Source organism: Lepisma saccharinum, chromosome 10 (genome assembly GCF_977018435.1).
Source record: "Lepisma saccharinum chromosome 10, izLepSacc3.1, whole genome shotgun sequence".
NCBI classification, from domain to species: Eukaryota; Metazoa; Arthropoda; class Insecta; order Zygentoma; family Lepismatidae; genus Lepisma; species Lepisma saccharinum.
In genome coordinates this window covers 73,046,794-73,071,299 of record NC_139238.1, presented here as the reverse complement: position 1 = coordinate 73,071,299, position 24,506 = coordinate 73,046,794, and the positions used below count along the sequence as shown (strand labels likewise).

The following is a 24,506-nucleotide window of genomic DNA, read 5'->3' as shown; positions in this document are numbered from 1 at the left end:
AGGGATGAGGAACTGAAAGAACTACTTTTCTCAATGTAGGTACTGGCGGCAGAGGAATATGAAGCTGGGTTACAAAAACTCGTCACACGTTACTATGTAGAGAAGTAGTTTAAAGTTTGTTGTTAACAATTACAAAGTTTTCAAAAAATATTTGTTAGTTTTTCTTAAAATTCAAAAACAGGGATGGCCCTCGTAAGTGTGTTGCATCATTCATTACCACTTTCTGACTTTTTACCAACATACATGAACTTTACATACAATTAAAAACAAACATATGATACACTAATCAATAGGACTCGGAAGCTGATGAAAGTCATATTTTTCTGGGCTTTCATGACAATTCTAAACCTGATAGTAGTCCGTTTCCTTTAGTTAGAACCACAAAACATTGTTTTTTTCTTGCATTTTTCATTTTCCGCCCCTTTTTTTCTTTGCTTTTAAGTAATTTTTGCCATTTTTTAGCGTTTCAAATCATTTTCGAAGTTTTCTTTTATTCCTTCACTGTTGTTTAATGAATTTTAAATGAATTTCCTAGCATAATTTACATACACTCATTGACACAAATGTTAAGCACCCAAAAGGAAAGGTCCAACTCGAACGTCATTTCGTACACGTGTGTACCTTCGATATGTATGTAAATGATTAGAGTTGAAATGATTTTTAACGTCTAGAACGGCCACCAGAGTGCATTAGTTGTGCCACCGCGTGAGAGAGTTATCATGCCTGATAGCGTTCATAAGGTGTGTGTGGAGTGTCAGATAGTCAATCAACACCGTAAGAGAAGGTGATCAACACAGAGAATGCCCCGTAGACGCATCAGACAGCGTTACCAGGACTCGACGGAGATCGAAAGGGGCCGTATTGGGAGTCTGCATGAGGCCGATTGGTCGAATCGTGCAATTGCCATTCATCTCTGGCATTCAGATGCCACAGTGGCCAGATGTTGGCACCAATGGATACGCGAGGGCACCTACGGACGCAGTGAAGGTTCCGGTCGACCAAGACTGGCCACACCAAGGGAGGATCGCAGCATTGTGCGCTAAGCATTTTGCAACTGCATCACATCTGCGTCTGTTATCTCAACGCACGTACAGGACTCTCTACAACACCTTGTGTCATCCCGGACCATTGGAAGTAGGCTGGCAGCAGCCAGACTACGAGTTCACCGTCCTATGCGGAAGCTGCCGTTAACACCAGAACGCAAACTGCTGCGTTTGTAGTGTTGCCGTCACCGAGAGGCATGGACTGCTGACGACAGTGGCGAGTGGCATTGCATCATGTTCAGCGATGAATCTCAGTTCTGCATTACCACGGATGACCACCGTGTGCGAGTATGGCGGCGAGGAGGGGAGAGGACACAAGCTGCCAATGTTGTGGAGAGATACACCGGTATTACCCCTGCCATCATGGTGTGGGGAGCCATTGGGTGTGACTTCAGATCACCTGTGGGAGTGGTTCTGGGGATTCTAACGGCACAGCGCTACGTCCTCATATGCTACCCCTCTTGAGACAGCATCCTGGCACAGTCTTTCAACACGACAATGCTCGTCCGCAACGGTACATGTGTCTATGGTACTCCCGTGGCCAGCAAGATCCCTTGATCTGTCCCCGATAGAACATGTAAGGAATCAGCTCGGGCGTCAACTCTGTCCCAGTGCCGATTTGCAAAATATCGAGGGCCAGTTACAACGGCTGTGCGCTGACTTGCCTCAAGAGAGGATACAAAGGCTGTACGACTCCATTCCAAATCGAATCGGCGCATGTATCAAGACCCGAGTGGATACCATATCCTACTGACATGGGGTCAGTAGGTACGCCCGTAGTGTTGTCCGTTTGATCTGATTTTGTAATCATTGCAATACAGTGACATAACCTGTCAAAAGGTGCAGTTTCAAATCATTTCCACCACTCCTTCTGGGTGCTTCATTTTTTTTGTCAATGAGTGTATTTAAATTCCGTAACATTATCTTTTTTAGCAATCACTCCATTATTCGAAAATATTGTCAGTGCAAAAGTACAATATTATTTTTAATTGCAATTTTTGACAATGTATTAAATAAATAATTGTGATATATTTATTTTCCCTGCAGAAAACTTCAAACACTTTGAGTGAAGCCTAGTTTGAGGTTCCCTTGCTGGCCACTATAATTTCATTAATTTGTGATTTGAAAGTAAAAATTAGTCACAATATGAAGAAAATTATCTGATGAGCAACAAAACAAAACATAACTGACTGACTACTGTACCGTGCAAAGTCCACTCTGAAAAGTGAATGACTTACGTTTTAACATTTTTAGGTCATTTTCTAATAATTTTAAGGCAATTTTATGAGTCACTTTTTGAGATTTTTTAGGTCATCAACTTCCGATCACTACGATAATCAAACACTAGGTACTCTGATATACCCAGGTCCGGGATAACAACCCCATCCCTCATGTATACACATTTCAGTTGTAACTTAAGCCAAGCTATGCCGGATGCAGACACGTATCTGGAAATATATTTCGGGGAGTGTGTCAATAATAATAATAATGTTTAAATGAAAATAAGTTACAATTTAATAAAATATTAATTAAAATATGTAAATTTATTAATATTGCATTTTTATTATTACACGAATACGTAAAAGGATGGCATATAGATATAACATCATATAGCTATTTATATTATAGCTTGCTTGTACTTAAGATCGCCAAAATTTGTATAAAAACAAGAAAATTAATGTGAAATGGATAAAGAATTGACTATTTATCAAATAGTTAAAAAGGATGTTAGATTCTGTTGACGAAAAGTAAAGTTCCTGATTAATATTTTATGCATATTATCATTAGTAGTAGTGCGCATTTTATACTGTCCTTCAAAGCAGTGTGATCCAAATATAATAATAATAATAATAATAATAAATTGCAAACAATCCAGCAAGATCTAGCGGAGGTCTCTTTGTAGATGGAGGCCTGGGGGTGGTTGCGACTTCAAGGAGAAAGCTCTGCACCTTGCTATAAAGTTATAAAGGGGATATAGAGGTAGGGAGCCACACATTCACAATAACGGCAAGGGGGTTATGTGACCAGCACCACCCTACCGCAGCTTTTAGCTACTAGGAGTTACTCTCCCAGGTACCCATTTCTTATTAGAGGATGGATGAACCCCAGAGACATTTTAATTCAGGAATAAGGTAGGGACATTATTAGTAATGAACAATGTATTATATGTAGGGGTAGTACCAAGCCACATTTTCGTACTTGTGAGAAACATAAATCCTCAATTCTGCGTTTAAACTCGATAATTTCCAATGTTACGTTCTTGGTGTCGAACTCATCGAAGAACTACATTTATAATGTCTGTCAAGGACTTCAATTTCGTATGAACTAAGATGTTCTATAAGTGTATGGAAATAACAAATATGGCTTGGCACTTTTTCATCTACCGATCTGTGAGGACAGATCTGAGTCAAGGCAAGAACGAGGTCGTCTAAATCATTTGTTTACGGGCTTTGAAGGTGATGCTAAACACGCCTTTCAATCAACTTCCTAGCCAGGTTTATAATGCATGCAACATGAATATGGCCTTCCCCCTTTACCAAGGGCACTTGCCAGAGATTCCTGGAAATAATTATTGAAATTTGAATGGTAAAATTGTAGCGACATTTTACAACAAAATATATTATTTTCGGTGATTTACATGCTACAACTTACAGCAATTATTATTATTATTTCAAGTAAGGTTACATTTAAGCTTACAGTTTATTTTACACTGATTTGACTATAAAAGACATCCTTTTGTCTTGCAATAATTAATGTTAAGTGTACAGTTATGCAAATTATATGCAGATATACATAACAAGGACATTTCAAACGCATGTAATTAAAGAAACATTAGTAATAATAATAATAATAATAATAATAAAAGTGTCTCTGACTCTGCCCCCCGAGAAAAAATCCTGCGGGCGCCCTTGCCATTTACTATACAAGTCTTAATTGGTGGAAACAAGTGTATCGATACAAAATCTTCAGAGATACGTCAGCAAATTATCATATTTAAATAATAATAAAACGAAAATATTTCATAATTTCATTCACCCTGAAAATGTATTTCTCTGTTTTCCGGGAGCTGAAATCTGAAGCTGTAGGAAGGAAGGAAGAAATGCTAATATTACCCATGTCGTCCTTTGGTTGAAAACAACGCAAGCAAATGTCTCGTAGTTTAGGGTGCTTTATTGTTAAAATTTTAAAAGCGGGACTGCAAGGTCAAGAGAAAGAAGAAAAGATAAGACGAAGTTCTTTTTATTCAAGAAAAGAATAAGTGGGTAAAAATGTCCAAGCCTGAATTTTTGCGTAAACGTTTCACATGAGAAATACGACAATAATTTTTACTCGGCTGGACCTTTAGCATGCAAATGGGCGATTTTTTTCAAATTTTCCTCTCCATTCGAAAAACTTCTTGGATATTTCAAAACATGAAACATTACATAAGCAATGTAATGCATGTATGCTCCTCCTCCGTAGCCGAGCGGGTTAAGGCGTTCACTCGTCTTGAGATCGTTCGCTGCGGGACGGCGTAGGTTCGAATCCGGCTCTGGTCGGAATTTATTCGGCCTACGTATAGGGCCGGTGGAAATCAGTCTGCCTGCAGCTCGTGCAGGTATCAGTTCGTAGCGAGCTCCGCTCGTCGCGTGAGAAGGCTTAGCGATCGAACTGTCCGAGTTAGCTAGGGACGTATACGGTTTGATTGTGTTGTGTTAGTTCTTTTTTTTCTTTTGAAGTGCAAGCGAGGTCTTGACTACAATTACCGTGCGCCAGTGAAGATACGATGAATACACAAAGAGAAAACACCTTGAAATTTGTTTTCATTGATGTCAAAACGCGACCTACGTCATTGGATTTTCATCGATGGTTTCATGATGTCTACCAAGTGCCTACGAACCAAGTGCTCAGTTTTGAAATAGATTACTTTCGTAAGTGTTTGTACGTGAAATTTGCGACAAAAGTGGTAGGAGAACGGTTACTAAATGATTTTGGTGCTGAGGTAATTTATAGTGACGTAGATGGTGATCATAAAGTTGAAATAGAATGGGCCCACCAGCGACATGTAATTGTCAGAATCCATGTAGTCCCAATTGAATTAAGTGCAGAAGTGATAAGTCGTGTCATGAGGTCTTATGGGGAAGTGTTAAAAATTGAAGACGAGACATACTCTGCAGACCACATTTACCCTACTCGAACTGGACGTGTATTGATTAAAATGATATTACGTAAACCCATACCCTCATATGTAATCATGAATGGAGACTCCTATTGGGTAACATACCCTGGGCAGGTTCGTACCTGCCTCGCGTGCTCCGGAGAGGGTCATGTAGTGGCTGAGTGTCCTAAGCGTCGTTCCACTGTCAACCAGCCCCGAAGGGGACCGGTTAATATACCCGCTGACAATGTACCGATGGTATATGAACCAACTGTGCTACCCGTACGGACTAAACCTAGAGATTCAGCTCCATCAGTTGCAGAAGTCCCTGCGTCACGAGATAACAATGGAGGGAACACGGATAGCCCCAGACTTACCGACGAGGAGACAGGTACCAGACACGAAGGTAGTGAGAAGAATGCACCAACAGGAAGGGAAGAGATGGAGCAGACAACATTGACCACTGCAGAGGAAATGCATCACGTACCCCCGCCCCCACCCCCAAGTGCTTTGTTCGGGGAGGGAGAATTCCCCGTAGTTACCTCCCCTAGGAAATCCCGGTCAAGATCTGTATCAAGATTACGGTCAGTGGCGGAAGAGTCCATGGTGCTACGTAGAAAGAAGAAGAAAAATAATGCATGCGTAAGTTCCACAATAGTTCATAACGAATTTAGAGTAGAACCTGGTACCCCAAAACAAGATGTTTCAAAGGTTAGTTTAACCAGTAATTCAGCAAATGTAACTAAAGAGAAACTTTCGACGAGTAACAAACTTACCCCAGATTTATTTAGTGGAAAGCATAGTTAATGCATTATAGGCAGAAATTAGAGATCAGTAATGTTGAAGAATGTAAGTAAGTTTAGTTTTCTTTTGTGGACAGTTATAATCATGCAAACATTTACCTTGGCATCTATAAATTTGAATCAAATGCAAAGTAAGACCAAAATAATTGCTCTCAATGACTTTCTCATTAAATCGTCTATTGATGTGGCCCTCTTACAAGAGGTCGCCATAGACGATTTTTCTGTACTGAGCATGTTTAAAGTATACAACAATTTTACTCCCTTTGCACAAGGGACTGCCATAGCATGTAGGCGACACTTGGATTTACGTAATGTAGTGCCCCATCCCACGGGCAGACAAATAAGTGCCAAATTAGGCTCAGTGTTTCTCTGTAATGTGTATGCTCCGTCAGGAAGCCAAAACAGACGGGAAAGAGAAGATTTTTTTTCAACAGTTGTAGGGCCCGAGTTGACATCCCACACACTAGACACTATACTAGTGGGAGATTTTAACTGCGTAATTCGTTCACAAGATCAAAATCCAGGATACAACTTCTCACGTGCGCTCTATGAATTTACTCAGGGGTTACAACTGCGTGACGTTTGGATACACGCCAACGGCGACAGTCAAGGTTACACACATATCACCTCCAATAGTGCGTCAAGGATCGATAGGTTTTATGTCGCACCAAGATTTCAGGAATATATAATTAGTGTTCAAAATTTTCCAGTATGCTTTAGTGACCATAGTGTCCCATTTCTCAAAATAAATTTAGATTTGGTTAAACCCCGTCAAGGTAGCGGATACTGGCTTTTAAATAGCACATTATTACGCAATGGTAGTTATGTCCAGCTAATCAGGGAAACGTGGAACGAACTCAAGGCCTCTCGGCCAGTTCAAGAAACACTAATCGAGTGGTGGGAAACTCGAGTTAAGCCTAAATTTCGCCAGGTCAGTAAATTCTTCAGTGCAGAGGTTAGTAGAGATCAAAGAAACAAATAGAATTTCTTGTATGCAGTCTTGAATGATCTCCATCGTTTAGCACTGCAAGGTAATTTCGATCGTCCCTATGCAAATGAAATAAAAGCGCAATTACTTGCTATACATAGGAAACGAAAATCTGCAACAATAATAAAGAGCAAGATTCTTCCTATAGGCCCTGACGAGCAAGCCACACTAAGTCACATTTTCAAGAACATAAACACGCCAGGAGTCACGTTATTCATAAATTAACTTTAGATTCCGGTGAAGTTGTCACCAGCCCTCATAGTATACACGACATGTTTTTTGCAATACTACAAAAATCTTCTTGGTCAAGCCTTTAATCCCACAGAAACGCAATGTAATTTTTTGAACTACCTCCCTGCATCACTGACGGAAAATGAAAGAACTGAGCTCACACAACCGTTTAGTAAAAAGGAGCTTCATGATGCAGTATTCAAAGCTCCTAGGAATAAAACTACAGCCGAAGATGGAGTACCATCAGAATTCTATCAATGTTTCTGGGATCTAATAGGAGACGAATTAACGGAATGGGTCAACGAAGTGTTGACAACAGGGACAATAGGGAAGACCAGTAGCACGGGAGTTATAGTGTTAGTTCCTAAAAAGGCAAATCCAAAATTCGTTACAGATTTTAGGCCAATTTCCATATTGAGTAGTGATATCAAACTTATAAGTAGGTGCATAAATCAGCGTCTAAAAAAATATATGGTTAAACTTATTGGCAATTTACAGTTCGCTTGTAATACGTCTCAAAGTATACATCACTTGCTGCAAACGATAAGAGACGTAATTATTACCAAACAAAATAAGAATGCATCAGAGGCAATTCTATCTTTAGACTTTTCCCAAGCTTATGACGGAGTGAGTCACGAATATCTGTACAAAGTCTTAGAAGCATATGGCTTCGGAGACACTTTTATGAATTGGATAAAAACATTATATAATCATATGCTGCTAAAACTAAAAATAAATGGTTTCTTGACAACAAGTTTTAAAATGCGACGGGGTGTACTACAAGGTAGTCCCTTGAGTAGCACATTGTACGTCCTCACAATAGCCCCCTTTTTGTTTAATATCCAGCATCATTTACAGGGTATTTCTATGGCTTCCACCACAATACAAGTTGGCAGTTTCATGGACGACGTCACGATTTTTCTCAAGGATGAAAGAGATCTGTACAGTGTTAAAAGCCAAATACATACTTTCGAGCTCACATCAGGAGCAAAACTAAACAATCGAAAGCCATTCCTGATGCCCCTTGGCAAGGAGAATCCTTTCACAAACAATACGGAGATCCCTGTAGACAAGAAAATAAAAGTTTTAGGTATAAACTTCTATGCAAATATCGATGAAACGATCGAAGCCAATAGTAAACTTACGTGCGAGAGGGCAATCTACGTCCTCAGAGTGAACAAGATGCGCTCTCTGAGTTTAAAAGCACGAGTCAGATTTATTAACGTTTTTGCTCTCTCTAAACTTTGGTATGTAGCAAAAATCCTGCCTTTCAAACCACAGCACTTAGCCAAGGTCAACAAAGCTGTTGGCTGCTTTTTGTGGCACGATACAATTTTCCGGGTGGCAATAAATGAGGTCACGTTATCAGAGAAGACAGGTGGGTTGGGACTAATACACGTGAACACACAGGCAAGATCATTGTTTGTACAGACTGGCCTTCAAACAGCTTTCTCACTGCACGAGTCAACGACCCAAGCATGTATACAGACGATAATACGAAACATTCCATTAGAAGCTCCCATCGATATCCAAAGTATCCCCAAAAGGTTTTTGTTTTATAAGGACATCGCTTTACAGGTATGCTACCAGTTATTACGACATGAGACAATTACACCATCTGTTAAAAAGTTATATAGAGAAATCAATAGTTTCAAGCACGCCGTACCACGAATAGTCAGGGATTTCAATACACATAATTGGCCACAAATATGGGAAAATGTCTCCGCCAAACACCTTTCAAAAGCGGGCCAATCAATATGGTACAAAGTGGTTCATCGTGTTATAGTGACAAGAGATAGGACATACCAATATGGAATCAGCGACTCTCCTAACTGTATATCATGCAACGTGCCTGACTCTTTAGCCCACAGGATAACGAAGTGTCGAAACTCCTCCACGGCATGGAGCAAATTGCGAACAATCCTCAGTCGTATATGCCGCACCTCATTAACAAAGTTTACGGATACAGATATAGTTTTTCCCGATTTCAATTTTTTTCCACCAACAAAGCAACGAGCAGTACAATGGTTGATAACAGAATACTTATTATATATATTTCACAATGACGAGAGCAGTTTTCAGAAACAATTCAGTATCTTCTTGCAAGAACAATACGAAAAAATTCCTCTCCAAGCAAGGAAGAAATGGTATGCAAATTTCTTATTAGTGCTTTATACTTAATTTAGGTCAAACAAAATGTAAAGGTTAACCAGATAGAAATACAAATTGTAATAGCAGTAATACACTTATGTAAAAACAATGTAATTCCATAACTTGTATATCAGAATGAGACAATAAAAAAAAAAAGCGGGTTAAGGCGTTCACTCGTCTTGAGATCGTTCGCTGCGGGACGGCGTAGGTTCGAATCCGGCTCTGGTCGGAATTTATTCGGCCTACGTATAGGGCCGGTGGCAACCCACCATCGTGAGGAAATTGGGGAGCTCCGAATGAGTGAGCGGTAACCCGGTCGAGAAGACCTACAACGGCTGGGGGTTCTACGGGCTGACCACCCGTCACCCCAATACTGGTCTAAGATCTCCACGCTATAACAGGTGACGGAGGAACAGTGTGGGAGGGAGACCAGCAGTCGGTAGGTAAGCCAAGGCTCTCACGGGCTGTCGCGCTATGTGTTATTATTATTATTATTACATCAGCTTATAATTCCTTCTAGAGCATTGACGTGAAATTTCGTGGAGTTTTCTTTCACTGTTGTCTAGATATTATCTATAGATTTGTGATTACATAAGTCTATTAAATTATTGATAATATCTAGACAACAATGAAAGAAAATTATATGAAAATTCATGTCAATGCTCTAGAAGGAATTCTAAGCTGATGTAATGTTTCATATTTTTAAATATCCAAGAAGTTTTTCGAATGGATAGAAAAATTTGAAAAAAATCGCCCATTTGCATGCCAAAGGTCCAGCCGAGTAAAAATTATTGTCGTATTTCTCATGTGAAACGTTTACGCAAAAATTCAGGCTTGGACATTTTTACGCACTTATTCTTTTCTTGAATAAAAAGCCTTGCCCCTGCCTCCTATGTTAGGCCAGATAAAAATAGAATGTAATTGACCACAAAAATTAGCCTTTTCCATCTTTCTTTCTCACATCTATTTATTACATTTTCCTATCGACCCCATGAGACGTGAGGTCGTTTCAGGCGCGACGCCCCTGGCGGTCGCCCACTTCCTGCTACGCCACTGATTCCATTATCGAGTCTGGTCCTGGGTGTTCCCTTGTGAGTTCTCGTGCCTTTGTTGAACCTAGCAATTGTGAAGTATCGAAAAGTCTTGTTTTGCAGTCGAAACTGAATCGTGTATTCAAGTACATAGAGTCCAAGGCTAATAACACTAGGGAACAAATGAAATATTTTTTTTTGCCTCCAGAGCGAAATAAGTTGCCTCTTATGGAAACAAGTGTGCTGAATTCAAAAATAACAAAAAAAAATGCTCAAACACGCAAGATTTTATTTTTACAGGTAGATTTCAGTATACATGGAAAGATGCGTAACAAATGTACAGAGCCATGAATTGCACATCATGTAAGTACATGTAAATAATATAAAGTATCATTTTATAAGGAAATTAGTAATCAACCACTAGTCAAAAGTAATTAGCTTGCTACAGACAAGGAAATTTGAACAATACAAAAGCATACGTTTACTTGAGAATAGGTAAAAAATGTCTACCTTTCAATGAACGTCTCTTATATTCAGTGCTACTTTCTCGTTTCGTATTTCAACAGTAATCCCCTAACATGGCTGGGTCCCATCGTCCTTGGTAACGACGTTCCATGTCAGAAATGTCCTGATGGAACCATTCCCCCTGTTTATCATTTAAATCACCTAAATTCTGTGGAAAATATTCAAGATATTCAAGAAGAGAATGTAGAAGATGAATTTATAAAGAAATTCGGCAACCCATTTCTTTGTAACACCTCAGTAGCTCTGAAACTAGAAATTCATAGTTCTCTTCTTTTTTGTTTCCCAGGAATTCATTCACCACAGCTTTGAAGGAACGCCACGCTGCCAGCTCGACGTCTTGGAGCTTTGATTTTAAAAAAAAATGTCTTTCAGGAGTTTTCTAATTTGTGGTCCCACAAAAATATTTTCCTTCAATTTTGCTTGTTGTTCGTCACAATAGTATTCTACGTCGATTGATGTTGACGGCTCGTCTGCGGTATCTTCATCTGGTGCTTGCACAACCCATGTGCGTGAGGGTTTTGGAATTGGTAGTTCCTCGCCGTGGTGTTTCGGTCTCTTATATATAAATTTACATAACAACATTTCGAATGAAGTAATTCTCTCCCTTTCTTTTCCAGGTAAACATCTAGCCTTATTTTCCAATGTTTGTATACCTTATACCTTAAATTTTATTTTATTAAAAATTGACATTATGAAAAAGTTTTACGTGTAGGAGAATTTTGAGGATTAGTTTCGCTTACTACGCTACAAAACACATTATAAACAGTCATTACTTTCACGGGGGCAAAAATCATGTTCCCTAGTGTAATTAATCTCTTTCTTCCATTCAGTGAAACGACACTGCACTGAATCCAAGTTCAAGTGCCAGAATGGGAGGTGCGTGAGGAACGAACTGCTTTGCAACGGTGAGGATGATTGTTTTGATGCAACCGACGAGGAGGATGAATTGTGTAGTGAGTATCACACTGGTTTCCAAACCTTTTCAGGTTGAACGAGAGATGATCGGGAAAAAAAGAATACAAAGCCTGCAAATTCCAGTAGGTATTTATTAGACGAATACAAACGGACTTACACTCTGTCTCAGTTATCTGGAGCAGGCGGAGGAAAACAAGTCTCTGCGCAAGTAGTGACGCAAGACGGCTCCAGGCTCCACCAATGAACACCCGAGAGGAGGGGGATTACCAGGACGGGGGTAAAGCTACTGCAGCTACCTGCCTTCGCAGCGGCGTGTACAGCTTTGCTCTGGCTACTCGATTTCCTCCACTTCTCTGCCGCTATGCGCGACATTGCTCCAGAGATAAACGAGACAGTGTATACGTGAAAGGATACTTCATACACTACTTCTCAACATAGTCCCTCGCCGGTTCAGGCATTTCTCCCAGGTTCATGATGCCTGTCTCACAGAACTCGGAGCTCACCTGAAGGGCGGGGGGAGGCTGCTAGGCACACCACTTCTTGTTTTTCGATTTTTTAACTGTGAATATAAACCATAAAGGTAAGGTGAATAGGATGCAAAATTTACGTGGTGGGTCTCTCAGCCCCCTCCCCCCCGCTTGGGTGTGTGTTACTACATGACACCCGTGCAAGTGAGTGTGAACAATTAGTCCTTGTTTTTTCTTAATGCTGGTATGTTTTTAATTATTAATAACCGCACCCATATAAACAAAAAAGATAATGGTTTAATGTTTATATTATGTTTTAGTGAATGAAATGAATGTTTGTGACACTCGTGCATGTAACAATAATTCGTGTTTTTTATTTATGATGTTAAATTTCGTAATTATTATGTAACTACATCTGTATAAAGAACAGGAAAGCAGTGAATCAATATCAGAATGGTTTCTTGAGTTTTAACGATAACAATGTGTGGACCTCTAAGGCCACCCAACCACTTAGGTAAGTTTTTGTGCGGCACGGGTAAGCTAGGGTTAAAATATAATGTGGATAACTCAATCCAGACAAAAGTCTATTTTTCTTCCACCATCTTGAAAAGCATTAAAATACGCTACATATGGCAGCCAGAAGCAAGGTCCTGGTATTTCACATGAGCGCATATAGTCAACACGTTTCAGGATGGTGGATTTCAATTCAAATTTATCGAAAAAAATGTTACACTTTTTTAGCCATACTTGTTGTAGTTGACTCACGTAAAAAAAAAGCCATGTGTGTATTTGTACTTTTAATGTAGTGTTCATACGTGCATATTTCTATTCCAGTGGCACCATTTTTCTCAACGTACCCTAGGCGAACGGATACAAGAGGGCCCGATGGAGGTCTCACTGTTAACATAATGAAGATGGAGAAAGTGATTCCATTTCTAAAACCACGAAGAGGTTCATTTAAGGTTTGTATGAAATTCATGGATGCGCTCTCAAACTTAGTTTTCATTCGACACTTTGAATTTTTTTTTTCAGTTGAGTTTTGCCTAAAAGAAAGATGGTCATTGGGTCCTTATAGATTCATTAATGATTCAGGGTCTCTACTCATTTATTTTATCGTTGTCATTTTCGCATGTAATTTCGTCCTCCATTTGCTTTGTTTCTAGTGTTCTCCTTGCCTTCAAATGCTAGATATGAATATGTGTACGTGTTGTAGTTTTACAGGTAGCACTGCACAGTCCTTTTGAATTACCCCATGTGATGTAGGTTTACAGGTAGCACTACACAGCTCTTTTGAATTGCCCCACATGTAGTGCTTTTACAGGTAACACTACACAGCCCTTTTGAATTGCCCCATGTGTTGTACTTTTACAGGTAGCACTACACAGGCCTTTTGGATTGACCTACGTGTTGTAGTTTTACAGGTAGCACTGCACAGCCCTTTTGACTTGCCCCACGTTTGTACTTTTGCAGGTAACAGTACACAGCCCTTTTGAATTGCCCCATATGTTGGACGACGCAATCTCACTCCCAGAGAAGGAGACCCTCTCCATCATAGTCTCCCCTACGATCGTCACCTCGCACCCGAACCTCAGGAGCTACCCGCCCGAGAAAAGGGGCTGCCTATTTCCGGACGAGAGAACACTCGAACACTTCATGGTCTACACCCAGATGAACTGCGAGGCGGAATGCTTCGAAGAACTATCGCAGAAAATCTGCAGCTGCGTCGGTCTCTATATGCCACGTGAGTATTCGTCAAGATCTCACGGTGTCAAAAAAACTGAAAACTACTCGGCCAACTTCCCATTAAATTTCACTTTCAATTTTTGGCTTCTTATTTTCAACCATTCGACTGCCTTCGGACATATTTCTTCGTTAGTCAAGTACATCATATAGTACGAAATTAAGTTGAGCCTCCTTCATTTAATACTTAGCTCAGAATCTGGTAGAACTGAATTGAGTGTTGAATAGTATTTTCATGTACGATCATGAGTTAATACGTAGTTTACTGTTAAGTGGAACTGAATTAAATGCTCATGAGTATATTTAGTTAACACTTAGTTTAGCATTGAGTGGGAATTTCGAGCAGGAAATTCAATTGATTTTTAGTTTAGTGTTCAGTAGGACTTTCAGATAGGAAATTCAGTTGATCCTTATTTCAGCATTCAGTAGGACTTTCAAGCAGTAAATTGAGTTTGTCCTTAGTTCAGCATTCAGTACGACTTTTAAACAGGAAATTCAGTTGATTCTTATTTCAGCGTTCACTAGGACTTTCAAGAAAGAAATTCAGTCGATTCTTAGTTTAGTGTTCAGTAGGACTTTCAAGCAGGAAATTCAGTTGCTTCTTAGTTCAGCGTTCAGTAGGACTTTCAAGCAGGAAATTCAGTTGATTCTTAGTTCAGCGTTAAGTAGGACTTTCAAGCAGGAAATTCAGTTAATCCTTATTTCAGCATTCAGTAGGACTTTCAGGCAGGAAATTGAGTTTGTCCTTAGTTCAGCATTCAGTACGACTTTCAAGCAGGAAATTCAGTTGTTCCTTAGTTTAACGTTCAGTAGGATTTTCAAGCAGGAAATTTACTTGATCCTTAATTCAGCGTTCAGTAGGACTTTCAAGCAGGAATTTTAGTTGATCCTTATTTCAGCGTTCAGTTTGACTTTCAAACAGGAATTTTAGTTGATCCTTATTTCAGCGTTCAGTTTGACTTTCAAACAGGAAATTCAGTTGAATCTTAGTTCAGCGTTCAGTAGCACTTTCAAGCAGGAAATGCAGTTTATTCTTCGTTCAGCGTTTGTTGCTGTTAGGTTTTGAATTAGGAACTAGCAAAAATATATAATTTATTTAAGAAATAAAATACAGAAATCAATTTACGAGTTGGTGTATTACTGTATCCTATAATACAAAAAAGACAGTAACAGTGATAATGAATTCTCCTTCTTCTTATCAATAATCTTTATCATGACAATAAAATTGTGAATGTTATAAAGAATGACAGTCACAATAACCTCCCTTGCTGGGATGAATAAAATATAGCCATCATATTTTGGTGGCTTAATGATACACATCGAACAATAACATAATATTCAAATATTCCACATTCAAATCAACTTTTAATATTACATATAAATCTTTCAAATAATGAAAATTAATTCTAAACTACGTTTTTATCCTTGCACGTATTTGTTAACATTCAACAACAACTCTTGTATCTTCTCCATTGAACAGTGGAAGGGTTTGATATTTTGTAAATTGTGTGTACACTTTATATGTTGTCCATCTAAAGACACCAAGTTCACAAAATTATTTTTCACCTCCTCCACCAAAAACGGCCCCACATATAAGTCATAAAATTTATGGACAGTTTTATTTAGACAAAGCTTCTTGCATGATTGCTAACCATAACTAAATCACATTGAACAATTGTAGGGGTTTGTACGTTTGAATGAGTCTTCTTTCTGAATTTTGAACGTTTAGTTTTTTCAATTAACTGAATAAAGGCACGTCCAGAAAGTAAGTTCCGTTTGGTAATAAAATTAAATTGTGTACAGATACAGAAAAGTTATTTATTGCACAAAATTCTACAACTCTTAAACTACTTTTCCACATAACTGCCGAAATTTTGCAGGCATTTGTCATAGCGTGGCACAAGTTTTTGTATACCTTCTTCATAGAAATTTGCCGCCTGTGTCTTCAACCAGTTGGAAACAGTTTCTTTCAGCTCGTCGTCATTGTTGAAGTGTTGACCGCCAAGGAAAGACTTGAGATGTAAGAACAGATGAAAGTCGCTAGGAGCGAGGTCAGGGCTGTACGGAGGATGGTCAAACACGTCCCAGCCAAATCCCTGTAGGAGGTTTTTCGTCACATTTGCAATGTGTGGTCGTGCGTTGTCGTGAAGAAAAACAACACCTTTTGACAGCAATCCTCGACGCTTATTCTGTATTGCGCGGCGCAATTTCCGAAGTGTCTCGCAATAAGCTTCTGCTGTGATTGTTTGACCACCCGGTAAGAAATCAATGAGTAAGATGCCTTTCCAGTCCCAGAACACTGTGCACATCATTTTTCGAGGTGTCAAGATTTGCTTCGGCTTAACCTTTGCTGGGGATGAAGTGTGCCTCCATTCCATTGATTGCCGCTTACTTTCATGGGTGTCGTAAGAAACCCAAGTTTCATCTCCTGTGACTATCTGTGTCAGAAATTCTTCGCCGCTTTCAGCATAACTGGTCAAAAACTGAAGTGCACTACCCATCCGTTTTGTTTTGTGTTGCTCAGTAAGAATCTTTGGTACCCAACGTGAGCAAAGTTTACGAAATTTCAGTTTTTCGGTAACAATTTCATGCATTAGTGATCGTGAAATTTGGGGAAATTCCATAACGAGAGCACTAATTGTAAACCTTTGGTTTTCCTGGATCTTATCATCAATTGCGTGAACCAGTTCTTCTGTAACCAAAGATGGACGCCCACTTCGTTCTTCATCGTGCACATCACTACGTCCGTCATTGAACTGTCGGACCCATCTTCTCACCATTGAATCACTCATCGCATTTGGTCCGTAAACATCGCAAATTTGCCGATAAATTTCACTTGGTTTCACTTTCCTCGCATTCAGAAAACGAATCACAGATCTGATTTCACAAGCGGCGGGATTTTCAATCAACACCGACATTGTAAAGAAGCACAACAAAGCGTACGTGACTGACAGTGATCTCCAAATGGCTCACGTTTCTTCTCCTTGATACAGAGCGTCTACCGCGCATGTGCGGAACTGCGATCGCAGCGCTGCAGCGGAGATAAATTGAAACGGAACTTACTTTCTGGACGTGCCTTATATATTTAGGTATCCAAGACAATTATTTAATCTCTTATGGCTAGTCAATAACAGAAGTTATTTTATCCCGAACTTCCTCGTGTAGAAAAATTTAAGCCGTAGTGAAACCAACAACCTCGTTATATGAGTGATTTAGTAATCTTATAACATTTGTTAAAACTTTGGACAAAGATTTGTGGTTGTTTTTGCAAAACAATCTAAGCAAACGAAAAACCTCCTTATTATATCTCTCTATTGGATTTGCATGAGGCGATTATGGTGAATTGAGAATATATGCTTTACACCAATTGACTTCATAATGTTTTCACATTCACTGATTTAAATTGTGATCCATTATCTGTTAACATAACTGTACACATATGATAATGATGGAAATAACCTAAGTTAATTCTGTTGATAATTTCTCGAGTTGTTGCCTTCCTGAGAGGATAAGCCATAACATATTTGCTGGTCAATTCTACAATAGTCAGAATATGTTGATATCCTTGAGATAATGGTAATGGACCAATCAAGTCTAAAGATAAGAACTGATATAATTTGAAAGATATCATGTGAAGCTCCTCTTTGATAATATGTTATGATTTTTGTTTTGTCCTTGCACATTCCACACAATCACTTAAATATGACTTTATACTTCCTGTCATTTTAGGCCAGAAAAAGAATTTGAAACAGTTTTTGTAAAGCTTAGAAAACCCAAAATGGGCAGCTAAATCATGTTGTTCATATAAAACTTTCTTGACAGTTGCTTCGGCTACAAAAGCTCTCCAATGGTTCGAGTTTGTAGATCTATAAAACAATATATTTTTATGTAGTTTAAATATAACCTTAATCTCGAAATGGTCATCAGCTTTGTCTAACGTAGAAATTATACGTTGAAACAATTCATTGTCGTTTTGTTGTACTTTTATCCAATAAAATATGTTTTCATCTTCTATTAAATTAATATCTATACAATTTACATATAAAGGGGAAGGAAACAAATTGTTTTGTGACTTAATTGGATATCTACTTAACGCGTCTGCGGCCGTATTTGTAGAACCACTAACGTGCTGAATTGTATAATCATAATTTTGCTATTTCAAAGCCCATCTATTTAGCCTTGGATTTAACGATCTTGCTGAATTTAACCAAGAAAGTGATTGATGGTCACAATGAGTTGCAAATGGTCTGCCCGATAGGTATATTGAAAATTTCTCCACTGACAAAAAGGATGGCAAGGCATTCTATTTTATGTACAGAATATGTTAATTCTGAACCTCGCATAACTCTGCTCGCATACTGGATAATCAAAGTTTCACGATAATCAGAGTATTGCCATAAGACTCCACCTATTCCCATTTTACTACAATCAGTATTTACATTTAAAGTGTTGTTGAAATTAGGTTGAGCTAACATCTCCGGAGACAAAGCCAATTCCTTAAGACGTTTAAATGTCTGGAGATGTGCTTCATTCCACTCCCATTTCTTATTCGTTCTAGATAAATCGTATAAAGGAGCAATCATTGCAAACGTATCCACAAATTTTCTCATCCAATATCCCATTCCTAAAAAAATCCTTAACGCCTTTCTATTTATCGGAGTAGGATATTCAGTTATTTCTAGATTTCTTTTTGGATGTACAGCAATGGTTTCACCTGATACTATATGACCAAGAAACTTCACTTCAGTTTTACAAAATGTGCACTTCGATAATTTGATGGACATATTTACTTCTTTCAAAGTTTTCAACACATAGTCCAAATGTTTTAAATTACTTTGCAGTGATGACGAAAATATCAGAATATCATCCACATACGCAATAAGGAATGAACTAGCATCATTGCCAAATGCTTTATGCATTCTGTTGACAAAAACACTGACAGCGCTCTTTATACCAAGAGGCAAAAAATTAAATCCCATTAAAACATCACGATAGAAGAAAGCTGTGAACATAAAAGATCTAGGTGTTAGTGGTATTTGAAAATACCCACAAGTTAGGTAAATCGTCGAAAAGAATTTTGCACCTCTCAACCTTGGTTCAAAGTTCAACCTGTGTCATGGGTGAAATTACATGTTCGTTGAGCTTCCTGAAATCAACAACTGGACGCCACAATCCACCTGCCTTTGGAACTATATGGATAGGATTCCGGAATGGGGAAGTACTTTCATGAATGACTCCCCATGTTTTCCATTTCTTTAATTCTTTCTCCATGTCATCTCGCCTAGCGAATGGAATAGGATACGTAGATGCGACTAAAGGTTTATTCGTATCTAGCTATATGTCATAAGGTTCCACTTTGGCTGACTTTAGTTTGTCCGTAAGCACATCTTGATACTTTAGTACTCCCTCTGTCCCATAATTATTGTCCGGTACATTTTTGTGTGTTGTGTCATAATAATTGTCCGATATTCAAACTGTGACATTAATGTATACAGAAGAAGAACATGAAACACGGAAATGAGTCATACAACTTTATTACTCAAGGATCAGTACAAATTGTGCTTTCCATCTGCCTTTCGTCTGTCATTCCTGTACTACCATTTTGGCATACCGGACTATAATTATGGGACAGAGGGAGTAATAAATTAAATAAATTATCAGCTACTCCAGCTTCACAATATTCGTTACCATAAACTTTCTTATGGATGTCTCCTTCAGAAGCCAGATAAACAGAATCATCCACATGAGAAGTTTCAAATGTCAAAGTTTTACAAGATCCAATTATAGAATTTAATGAACAAGAATTATTTGCTGAGCTCGAAACAAAAGGAGCCGATACTTCATTACCAATAGAATTAGTGAGTTCTACAGTTGACTTACGATAATTAATTATAGCCTTATACTGCCGCAAAAATGGTGCTCCCAAGATCAAATCGGCGTGTAATTGTTTAACTACATATAAATCCACGTGGAAAAATTCAACTCCTAACTGCATAATGACATATTTAAAACCTATGCGTTTAAACTTTATGCGTTGCTCACTCGCGAAACAAGTCAACTGAATTCCTTCTATTGGTTCCAGCTTTATACTTGGCAATAAATAACTTAGAGTGATCCAAACCTTATAAGTCAATAAATTACATTGACCCCCAGTGTCAATTAAAAAGTTAAGAAACAAGTCACAAATTCTTCCCTGTATTTCTTGTGCTTCAAGTAAAGGTGCAGGAGTTACTTTATCTGTAACAGTCCACTCAGGATCTGAATCAAACCACTCCAGCAGAAATTCGATAGGTAAAACTTCTTCTTTGTCAACGCCTAAATATTTAACCCTATTAAAGTCACCGAGACAAGACTTAACATACAAAAGGTAAGGGTCATAATCACAAGTAAGCCCCATGTGGTCATCCTTTGGCAGGAAGAATTGGAGCGCATTTCCTCGCCTTAATTGTTTAATGTTCTCGCAGGGCTCCCACTAGTAACATTAGTTACTGTAGAACACCCTTGATTTATATTAATATAATTGCAGTTCATTTCATTCCATTGTTCCTTGCTGAAATCTGTCAGTTAGTGTTAACGGAGTCACCTAGCAATTCTGTATTGTTCGGACTTTGAAATATTCTATTTCTGTTGTATCTAGTTGTACTATTGCCATTGTTAGTGTTCTTTGAGTAGTTGTTCTTTGACTGTTATTATGAAAGTACAAACTTCGATCATTACATTGTCATCTAAACCCTTCTTGGTTAGATCCGTATTGCCTATAGTTGTTTCTGAGATTCCTACCAGCTGATTGGCCAATAAATCTCTCTGAAGGTACAGTTTGTGTAGATGAATCACTGCTGGATTCATTTTCTACAGACACTTGCCTCACAACTGTCTAGATTTCCCGAACTTATTCGAGTTGTACTCCTCGCTCATATAATCACCAGGAAGTGTCAAAGATTTGGTTCTATCACTAGAATCTAAGTCTATTGTCCTGAGTCTCTATGTTAAGGTTGGAAATTTCGTGGCAGCCCACATTCTAAGAAACTGTTTCTGGTAATTGCTTTAAAATTACTCTTATATCAGCTTGGTTAGGCTTGTCAACAAGGTTACGATAAGAGGAATACACTTTCAGTACATATGCTTCTAATGATAAACCAGAAGATGTATTGTATTTACGAGAACGCAAAACTGCCAGTTGGCTTTCTCACAAATCATTCGAAGCAAGTTGTTCAAGAAACTTGCATACAAAATCATCATATGATAAGAAATTCCGCCGTTCATTATTGAACCAATACGCTGCTGTATTGTAGAAACATTTGTGAATAACTTGCATGCGATATTGAGAAGATACATCCATCAAATTTAACATTGTTGTCAGCTGGTCTATAAACTGATTGTTTTGAGTCGTCACCTCCAAAGCGTGGTAACTGGCTTAGTTCATTTACACGAATAACTTTACCCGTGCATTTTCCAAATGGGTTTCCAGCAGAAACATTAGGATTGATATTTATACATGTAGGTTTACAAAAATTGTTGATCCAAAATTTTGAGACTCAGAATCCCTACAAGCAATGCTAATTGAATCATTCAAAATGCCATTTCTGACAATGTAATTTTGGTTACACAACATCGGACTCGTTGAAGTTGTAGCATTCGTGTTACGAGCCACAGTATATATTGGTTTCTCACATGAAGGTGTATGATGATGATACATTTGTGAAATTGGAATATTTGAATAAGCTTTCGACTTACAACATCGAGCTTCATTATGAAAACCGGCATCAGAGAAATACCATAATCATAATCATAATGGTTAGTAGAACAGGATTCTTTGTAGTGCACTCTGCCTGTATTCTCCGAAAGTGCGAAGTCCCTATTGGTCAACGGATGTGTAGTAATATGAGCATGTGATTCGTCACGTGATGGAGAGATCCCACAAATAAGATGTATTGGTGAGCTTATAGGTAAAATCAGTTCCTAAACGATTAGCGTTCTGAGCTGATTTACGTTTAGTAATTGTAGGTACACCCAACAGCGAAAGAAACAATAGGCGAATTGTCCACCACCATTTTCATTCCGTCTGTATTACACAATGTGATGACAATGAATTGAAATAAAGACGTCAATGAGCAGAGAACAATATCTGCTACGAACCAATATAGTTTCGTTCCTTAAAACAACACAGGATGTAGAATAAAAAGTAGTGAAAATTTGCTTACGATTATCTTTGACGTTGACTGTACGTCATTATCAGATGAATCATAACCGGAAGAACCAACACCACGTTTGTCACTTCGAGCACCAGCCCAAAATTGAACATTTCGTGATCTTCGGTTTGCATTTGCATTATTAGTTTGACAAGCCACATGCTTAGTTTGCTTACTATGTCCATCCTCTTCGCTCAGTCCTCGTTTTTCAGGCTCCGTGGTCACTTAACCCACCCTCGATTTCGGAACGAATTCTCTTTTTTATAAAGTTATGTGTTGCTAAGTGTAAAGAAAGAAATTCTGTAGCGCGGAAAGTAATTTTTTGGATCTACGTGCTACGAAACTTACATTTTTAAAATATTTAAATTCTTTACCTACGTAACGTTCATATGATTTTCCAGAGCTTCCATCATGGATTCATGTCACAGGCGCACGTCTACACATCCTCTTTTTCTTCTTATAATTGAGTTGTGGAATGGGATAATTTGCGATATGTTATTGTGAGACGCGATGAGGAATATCATTCAACATATTGTTGAACGGTATCCTCAGCGTGTGTAAATACGTTATCTTCTGGAAAATCGTGCACATTTTTTTTCCAACTGTAGGCCGTAAAGGAGAGGGTTGTATTTTCTGAATGACTTGTGGGATGGGATAATTTGCGACTTGTTATATGATGGAACGTACGGGGAGGGTAGTATTCTGTGGAAAAGGACAACAAAAGACTTTGAACTTTCTCTCACTCTCACTCTTACTTTCTCTCTCACTCTCTCTCATCTGCCTCCCGTAAAACGACAAAAATAAATAAATGAATGAATGCTCTTTAGCTAAAATATGCATTTTTGTCGTATGTAATTTTAGTATTGTGAATCATATCCCTACCTCACGTAGCCACCTCACCCCCCCCCCCCCCACGCACACACACGTACGATTTCAGTTATAAGTTTTAGACTAAGCTTGTCAAATGTCCACTTATATCTTTGTATTCTTGAGGCATTTAAAAAATATCATTTCGCCCTTTCTTCTGGACTATTTCATAGCAATGTTTTCCCACTGGAAGCCCCTTTGCAGATCGAGATCCGGGGCTATAGCCTTCCCAAGCCACCGTCCCCTCCAAATACTCTCTTGGTCTCATGAAAGAAAAACATATGTATTTCTACGAAATATTAATTTGACTTAGCAGTTTCTTTTTTCGAACAGGAATAAGTTTTAATAGCTTATAAATTTGCACTAGCAATTTTGAGTAAATGTTTTGCGTAACCCTAAAAGTACATTTAGAGACTGCAAGGTCAACTCTCGATATTTCAGATATATTAATAATTTTCATCACAACATCTTGTAATAATTATTTGTTACTTCAATAATTTCCTCGTAAATGTTTCTCGCATATTAAAACATAGATGCCATTTTCTGTTTATTTCCTTGTAATGCTGACCTCCGTGGCGAAGTGGTTAGCACAACGCTTACGATGCCAAGGGCCCCCAGGTTCGAATCCCCGCCCGGGCATGGGTCTACTTTCCTTTCATCAATTTCATCATATCATCACGCATCCTCATCTTTGCGATTAGCCATATGTGACAGATAAGCGAAGTAAAATAAACTAAGTCTATTAATCAATTATTTTTTTAAACTCTTTAATTCTTCTTTAGCATGCCACATTTTTTTTTCTTTTTTTTTTTGCTTTTTCACCGCTATAACAGTGAAATTTCATTTTATTTACCGCTTTTGAACCTGAAATAGACTCTGTTTTTGTACGGAATTTTTGCTTTTTTATTTACCTTCATGGCGTGGTGCTATGCACAGGGGAACACTTTTTTTTTCTTTTTCATGCCACGTTTTTGTTAAAATTATATTACGATTTGTAAAATGACGAAATTCTAAAGGAGAACACGCAACTTTCTTTGTAGCGCATCGGTCAGAAAGTTTCAGAAATATGGATTTTCAAAATACAATTTTTCACATGTACTTTGCCCCCTTTTAAAAGTAGCGCGTTTTCAATTATGTTACTAATCATTAAAAGGATACCTCAATACCATCTTGGATGATGACAATTATTATTTCCCCCCTCCTAAAAGTTATAATATACTTTCGCTCTCTAAATCTCCCATATAAATGCTAGGGGCCGTCTGCTTCTGTCGAGCTCACTTCTTCTCCGGTGACGTCACGCGTTCGTGCAAGATCGGCAATCTTCGGATGGCTTTACCTAATCTCTATGTACCTTGCGGGAAATAACCTTCATCATGATAGGCTTACACAGTGGCGCAGGAACGTTTTTCATTTGGGGG

The 24,506-nt window shown here is 38.4% G+C and overlaps 1 protein-coding gene across 1 annotated transcript in view; it reads left to right on the top strand.

Annotated features, from left to right (window-relative positions):
- LOC145994149 (uncharacterized) overlaps positions 1-24,506 on the top strand; it is a 209,859-nt gene that overhangs the window by 152,111 nt on the left and 33,242 nt on the right. The window contains exons 12-14 of the mRNA XM_083130240.1: positions 11,741-11,863; positions 13,127-13,254; positions 13,763-14,033. Of these exons, the coding sequence (XP_082986366.1) occupies positions 11,741-11,863; positions 13,127-13,254; positions 13,763-14,033 (522 nt within the window). The remainder of the gene's footprint in view (positions 1-11,740; positions 11,864-13,126; positions 13,255-13,762; positions 14,034-24,506) is intronic.